General features: G+C 58.6%; 1 protein-coding gene across 2 annotated transcripts; it reads right to left on the bottom strand.

Annotated features, from left to right (window-relative positions):
• On the bottom strand, nucleotides 1–7,077 carry PLP1 (proteolipid protein 1). 2 transcript variants are annotated; one of them, XM_048318778.1, is made up of 7 exons: nucleotides 6,935–7,077; nucleotides 4,553–4,739; nucleotides 3,844–4,105; nucleotides 2,868–3,036; nucleotides 2,579–2,652; nucleotides 2,402–2,467; nucleotides 1–2,011 (listed from the first exon to the last, which is right to left on the bottom strand). In XM_048318778.1, the coding sequence occupies exons 1-7, from the start codon at nucleotides 6,936–6,938 to the stop codon at nucleotides 1,940–1,942; spliced, it is 834 nt and encodes a 277-aa protein (XP_048174735.1). In that variant the 5' UTR covers nucleotides 6,939–7,077; the 3' UTR covers nucleotides 1–1,939. The 2 variants fall into 2 exon arrangements, with proteins under 2 accessions (XP_048174735.1, XP_048174737.1); XM_048318780.1 differs by having other exon boundaries at nucleotides 3,949–4,105.
• Nucleotides 7,078–7,120: the final 43 nt, after the last annotated feature.

Raw genomic sequence — 7,120 nt, 5'->3', positions numbered from 1 at the left:
TCTTGTTCAGAATGTTCTTAATTTTAATGTATTTTCTTTAATTTTTATAAAATACATCCTGTAAGATAAGTCTTTAAAAACTTGCTCCTTTTTATTGCTGGTTAACAAGTTGAAATTCTAGATCAGAAATGAAGGAAACACTTTCAGTCGATTAACTCTCTTTGTGTGTGTGTGTGTGTGTGTGTGTGTGTGTGTGTGTGTGTGCGTGTGTGGGGTCTGGGGACAAGGGTGGGAAGGAGGACCTGGTTATTTTTTGTTAAATGGATATGAAAAAAAACCCCAGCAAACCCCCAAGAGAGATAGCATTGATGTGAATTTCCAGATCTTGACTGGTTTCTCCCCACCCTGCCATCCCTCCTGGCATCTCCCCCCCTTCCCCATCCCGTGTGCGTTGGTAGCCTGGCCAAACTATTTCAGCATTCCCGGTGGCAAGGATCCTTCAAATGCACTGCTCAGCAGATCTGCCTCCTTATCCTTGCCCCTGCTGAAACCAGCACTTAAAAATATATATAACAATAATACAGACACAAAAAAAGAAAAGAAATCCATGCAAGATGGAGCTACAGTCTGCCACTGAAAGTAGTTTCTCCAATAAATAAACACAAAGATTAGCATTAAGAAGAGAGGCAGAGAGAGCAAAACAAATCACCAGTTGTCAGGGAGGACTAGAAACAGCACTTCTGCAGGTCTGGCTGGACCCATGCTACCCAGCCAGAGGGCTTTCCTCCAGCTGGAGAACAGTCATGGAGGAGAGGTCTCCACCCAACCCCTTGTCCCCCTACCCCTCTCCACGGGAAAAAACTGGCACCAGAAAGGGTCTGGATTGCAGAGATGGGCTGTGTTTGCACCCTGTGACCCCCAAACCGCCACCTTTCCTTCCCTCCTCTCTTTCTTCACGGGTTTCACCTGGAAGCGAGATGCTGCCAGTCCCTCCCACCCCGGCAGGCACAAGACAGTTGTCCTGACTTGCAGGAAAAAAAGTGAGGGGACAAGGGGGACAGAAGGAGGGGCGGTTACATTTGACACGGGTGAGAAGCGAGCCGAGCTCTCCAGCACAGCGGAGGTTAGAGAAGCAGACGTCACCCCAGAGAAGAGCACCATTGTGAAGGGCACTGGCAGGGCAGGAGAAGGCACGCGGTCCTGAGGGTTATCCCCTGCCTACGGAGGGATGGCTCTGGCTTTACGCTCCCAGGGCTTGGTGCAGAGATGTCCCCTCCTCAGTCAAACCTATTTGCTGCCTCTCTGCTGCCTGGAAGGTAAAGCCAAGAGTCCCCCTTGTCTACAGAGACACCAAACTCCTTTAGGCTTTAATAGGGGCAGCTGGGTTAGGGCTTTATCAGCATTGGGGTCAGCACTCTCTTCTCCACACTGGGAAGATCCTTGCCCTGAACTCCCTTTGCCGTGGCTGCAGCAGGCAATTTAGGTTAAAATCATCTTTCTCTGCTAAGGGAAAAAAAATCCTTCTCTTATTCTCCATCCATGGGTGGTGACAGCAGACAGCTCCAGGAGAGTCTCTAGCAATGGTACCAGGACTGGGCCAACTTCCTTTTCTCTCTAGGTAGCCTCTTGCTACTCATGGAGCAACCTACATGGATTTCCTCCTCCCAGGGGCTTGAAGGCCTTTGCTCATCCCTAGGCAACATTGGGACACTGGAATAAGTCCCTCCTCTTCTCTGGCTGGTTTTGATGGGCTTGGCTCTAGAGCGAACCAGTTACGGATGAGCAACGAGAGAAAAGTGCATGAAGAGGTGTCCACTGGTGGGAAGCTCTCCTTCCTGGTCATGCTCAGCACAATGGATGCGAGGGAGGAAGAGGAGGGGAGTCATCAGCGAAGGCAGAGTTAACGCAGGAGACCTGGTGTCGGGTGGCTGCAGTGTTAAAGCCTCGGGGTTAGACAAAAGAAGGGCGTTTCGTCTGGCTGGGCTCCGCCGCGCACGGGCTAGAACTTGGTGCCTCGGCCCATCAGCTTGAGGACTGCGAAGTTGTAGGTGGCGGCGATGATGAAGGTGAGCTGTGGGTGGGAAGAGAGTGAGTGAGGGGGCAGCCCCCAGCCCCACACTCCAACAGAGCAGTGCCCTGCAGAGCCCCACAGCCTCGCTGCACCGTCGGGACACCGCGGTGCCGGGTCACTGGCGTAAAGCAAGAGGAGAGGCGGGGAAAGGCAGCGGGGCTCAGTGCATTGGCATCAGGATCTCTCCCTGGCGGTCTCCTAAAGCCTCTCCAGATCCCCTCCTGCTGCCACCTCTACCTTATGGCCTGGATTCACCATCTGCACTTACGTGCCAGAAAATGACACGAGCACAGGCTCTGTCCCATCCATGCCCACCACCTTCGCTGTCCTTTTCCCCCACATCTTTGCCAGGCGGAGAAGAACGGCTGGGCAGGGGGAGCACTGACTCACCAGTGAGACCAGCGTGGCAGCTGCCCCCACAAAGGCTGCGATGAAGAGGTGGAAAGTCATCTGGAACTGCAAGGGAAGAGGAGGGTGATCTCACAGGGTCTCATGTGCTGCCTGGGGAGGCCAGTGCTGAGGTGATCCACTGAGGGGAGCACATGTGGGGTGGCAGGAGTTACTCACCTCACTGGTCTTGCAGATGGAGAGCAGGTTGGAGCCACACACCTTGCCAGGGAAAGCATTCCAGGGCAGGACACCTGTGGAGATGTGGGAGCCAGGTGAGCGGGGCACGGCTGACAGCTGACTTCCTTGCTCAGCTTCCTGCAGCCATGTGTGTCACACACACCCCAGCATTTTGGGGCTCTTCAGCACTTGCCCTGCTTTATCCCAGCCCAATGTGCCTGGGCCCTGTCCTCCATCCCCTCTCCTCTGCCCTGAGCCCTGGCTCCTGGGTGGTGAACCCAGCACTCACCGTACATCCTGGCATCCGCACACAGGGTGCCAATGCTGGCCGAGGTCTTGGTGGGGTTGGCAATGGACTGGCAGGTGGTCCAAGTGTTAAAATAGATGTAGACGGGCACCGCAGAGCAGGCGAACACCAGGAGCCAGATGATGGTCAGGACGTAGGTAATGCCCACAAACTGCAAGGGGCAGGACAAACCCGGGCAGAGCCGTGGTTACCAAGTGGCCAAGGACATGGACAGGGGAGCGCGAGGTTCCCCAGGCAGGGGAGGGCGTGGGGCAGGTGGGGGACTGCGATGCTGCCTGCGCCCAGCTCTGCGCCGCCTGCCAGACCCAGCCTGTCCCCAGGCAGGCGGCACAGGACAGCAGCCCGAGCTGGGGGCTCCTGCAGCTCACAGAGCCAGTGCCAGTCCCAGATTCACACCCAGCTGTGTGCACGTGGGGGTGACCAGCAGCAGCAGGACGGCTGCCACGTTTGAGAGGGGGATAACCGTGCCCACAGCCAAGCAGGGTTTGGTCTCTGCGGGAGGACAGCTGCAAAAGCTGCCTTGGCATGTCAACGTGGCTCTCCTGCCCTCCCTCCATGGTGCCACCCCAACCAGCCCCTGAGGGAACCACAGCCATGCCCCTCTGCTCCCCCAGGCCACAGGACCCCTTTGCCAGCACTTTGTCATGGTTCCCAAGCCCAGCAGAGAGGATGACCCCAGGGGTACCGGGTGCCATAGAGCTTCGAGCTGCCAGCACTGCAGGGACGCTCAGATTCTCCCTGCCTCCATTTAAACATGAAGAAGTTTTGTTACACGTAACCATGTGGGCTGCTTTGGTCGCCAGGGACCATGGCGGGCCTGGGGGAGGGCAGCCAGGCTGTGCTTCCCTTTGGGATATCCCAAAACCCGGACGGCCACAGTCTCCTGCCCTTTGGCCACACCGAGCGTGGTGAACCCGCTGGGGCGCGCGCAGGGGTGCCAAACCCCGGTTAAGATCACCTTGTCAGGATGTCCTAGCCACTTTCCCAAACAATGACACACCCGCTGCCACGAGTGAGCTCGCTGGGGGCCTCGCGCTCCCCTCCCTTTCGGGCCCCCAGTTACCGTTGCGCTGAGGCCCTTGCCGCAGATGGTGGTCCTGTAGTCCCCAAAGATTTGCCGGACGGCGCCGGTGGTGTAGAAACCTTCGGCCAACAGCAGGGCTCCATAGAGGAAGAAGAAGGCAGCTGTGCCATAGATGAAGTACTGAAAACCGTGGATGCTGTGGGGGGAGAGGAGGGGGCAGGGATGCTCAGGTGCCGGGGCGGTGCTGGAGAGCTCAGCCCAGTGTGTGGCAGCCCGGCCGCTGCCATTTTCCCTCCCCACACTGTCCCAAGGGGACCAAAACAGAGGGTGAAGCCACAAGAAGAGCAAGATGGGGCAAAGCTGTGGTGAGCAAGGCTGCCACTGATTCCCCCATATCCTCCATACCTACCCAGTGCAGAGGTCCAGCTCTACCCAGGACACCTAGCAAGGGTCAGATAAAAACTGGTGTGAAATGAAAACAAGTGGCCACTTAGACCCTGCCACAGAGCCATGGGCAAAGGTAGCTTGGAGTCTCCCTGGTGCCCGGGTGAGAGCCTGGCCCTGGCCAGCCCAGCCAGACACCTCAGCCTGGCACAGAGCAGGATGAAGCTGTGAGGGTGATGCTCTGCAGCGGGGTACTTACACATCGATGAGAAACTCATAGTCCTGGTAGTTTTTGGAGAAGTAGGTCTCGATGAGCTGCTCGGTGCCTGTGAGGGCTTCGTGCCCACAGCCACAAAACAGCGCTACCCCAAAGAAGCACAGGCCAGTGGCAACCAAGGAAGCAAAGGGTGCCCCGATGAGACATCTGGCACAGCACTCGAGTAAACCTACGGAGAAAAGAGGTGAGGTGGGACGAGATTGCCAGGACGAGGATTGCTTGGAGCCCCCAGCTCAGGAGCACAAGCGCAGTGGGAGAAAGGTACCCAGCAGGAGGAGGGAAACAGGTTGAAGGAAAACCCCAGAAATGACCCATTGCAGTGCTGGAGAGCCAAACCCAGCAGCTTCCCAGAGAGCTCTCTAAGCAGCCTCACAGGAGGCCACCCAAGGGTGCTCAGCGACGGTGGCAGGGTGGGGCACAGGGGCTGTGAGGAGCTGATGTGAGCCAGCCATGCTGACCCGTGACAAACAGATGGAAATAGAGCGTGATGTAGCAGTAATGCCAGTGGGAGCTGGCAAACAAGCTGCTAATGGGCTCCCCACTGCCACCACAGCCCGGCTGCCTGCAGCTTTATTTTGCCTTCGAAGATGGAGGGGAACCCAGCACCTCCACAGAGACAAACCCCAGGGAAGATCCAGCAAGGTGGCCCTGCTTGGGGCAGCACAGCAGGACCCAAGCACTCTGGACTTCCAGGTGGCACCCTGGGCACTCGTCCCTTGCCTGGCACCCACAGGCAGCTCGGGCTGCAGCCGCCCCTTTATGCAGGCAGACGTGCTTATAGGAAGGAGCTGTGTAAGTTCCACAAATGACAGCCCTTGTGTAATAGGTTCTGTCCTCCAGGACCTGTGTGTGGGCAGGGAAAGCGAGGACACACGCCAGTGTGCTGCTTGGAGTGCCTAAATGCTGGGTTTTTTCAGCAGTGAGGCCATGGGCACCTGCTCCCTCTGCACGTTGGGGCTCTAACATGCAGGAGTGTTGGCTCAGTTTCCCGGTGGGCTGTGTTTGGAGGTGCCCAGCCAGCTGCTCTCCTGCCTGCTTTGGGGGCAGGCAGCCAGGTGGGTTTGCACCCACCAGCATCTGGCTCCAGTTTGGCTCCAGCTAAGCCAGGACAAGCTGCTGCCCTGGCTGTGTGCCGCCTGCCCCCAGGGAAGCTGCTGCCCTTCCCCAGGACGTGGGCTCTGGCACCCCAGGGCACCGTGGCTGCCTGGGCACATCCCATCTGGGCATAGCATTTCTGCCCTGAATGCCAAAAAGGCACCTACACCAAACCCACGCTCCCCCCACGAATCCCACAGCGCTTATCTCCTCCCCAAGAGGACCAGAAAGCCGTGGGGTCCTGGTCAGTTCTCCCCTCCCCACTGGGAGCAAGGTTGCGCAGTGACACCGAGGACAATGGGGGATTGTCCCGGCACTGCCACCCCGGTGGCTGCCCCATGCCAAGAGCAAACAGGGAACAAAGGCAGCGCTATAGGGGAGTGCTGGGACCCCTCCCTCTTGTTTGCCTTGGACGCAGCAGGTCCAGGGAGAGTCTCGCTCATCCTGACCCCCAACCTTGCTGGGACCCACTGGGACGGCCCTGTGCACCCAGCAGGCTGCTGGGCCAAACTTGCCTTTTCTGGTTTTATTTTTGGGCACCTGGGAGGTGGCTCAGAGGTGCCCACTCTGGGACAGTGAACAGCTCCATTCCCAGGCGACTGCGAGTGCCGGGATGCAGCAGGGCCTGGCAGGCTCCTTGCCACAGCCCCTCGCGCTTTGGGAAGCTGCAGTGGGAGAGCCTGGGGAGGGGAAAGGAGGGGAGAAAGAGCCCTTGTGCCACACAGTCCTTAGCCTTGTACCCAGGCTCTGCTGCTGCCAGCGCCAAACAATGTGCTGCAGACAGGAGGAGGAGGCAGGGGGCCAGCAGCACGAGGCACCCCTGGGAACAGAGCACCCCCAGGAACAGAGCACCCCGCTATCCCAGGGGTACGCTGGTAAGTATTAGCTCTGCTGCACCGGTAGGGAAACTGAGGCACCAGGCGTGCCTCCGTGTGCCACGAGCTGTGACAGGCTCAGTGCTCTGCCCGGACCTCCCAGCTCCTGCCAGCCCCAGGCAGGAGCTCTCACCTCTCCATGTGGTGAGGGCTCAGGTGGGACCGGCTGTGGGGATGGCATCTGCCCCCACAGACAGCACACGGGGACAGAGAACTGCCTTGGGAAAGAAAACGTCACCGCTGCCATGCCAAGGCATCCTCCCTCGGCTGGCACGGGCACACCGGGGTCACCAGGACCTCGCCGGTGCCAGAAGAAAGTTTCAGCGGGCTCTGTTCTGGGATAAGGTCCCCAGAGACACCGACAGCAGCTCTCGCACCCTCACCCCATACTCACCCATGGTGCTGGACTTGGTCAACTCCCCCGACCGCCTGCTCTGCTGCTTCGGCGCTGTGTGCGGAGCCCTCCCCTGCCAGGCGGTCCCACGCCCTGTATTTCCCCCTCTGGGTGCCTGTCCGGCTCTCCAGCAAAGAAAAGGGCTCTCTGAGTGACAGCCACCCCCCTTAAAGGGACCGGGCCCGC

Source organism: Corvus hawaiiensis, chromosome 14, assembly GCF_020740725.1.
Source record: "Corvus hawaiiensis isolate bCorHaw1 chromosome 14, bCorHaw1.pri.cur, whole genome shotgun sequence".
Lineage (NCBI taxonomy): Eukaryota > Metazoa > Chordata > Aves > Passeriformes > Corvidae > Corvus > Corvus hawaiiensis.
Note: the sequence above shows the minus strand (reverse complement) of the source record. Positions and strands in the feature narration are given on the sequence as shown.

Excerpts from the sequence above, each read along its gene's own strand:
- PLP1 (XM_048318778.1), bottom strand. Across the intron at positions 2,468-2,578 it reads CCATCTGCAAGACCAGTGAG|TTCCAGATGACTTTCCACCT; the intron begins GTGAGTAACTCC and ends CTTCCCTTGCAG. Across the intron at positions 2,012-2,401 it reads CTGCCACGCTGGTCTCACTG|CTCACCTTCATCATCGCCGC; the intron begins GTGAGTCAGTGC and ends TCCCACCCACAG.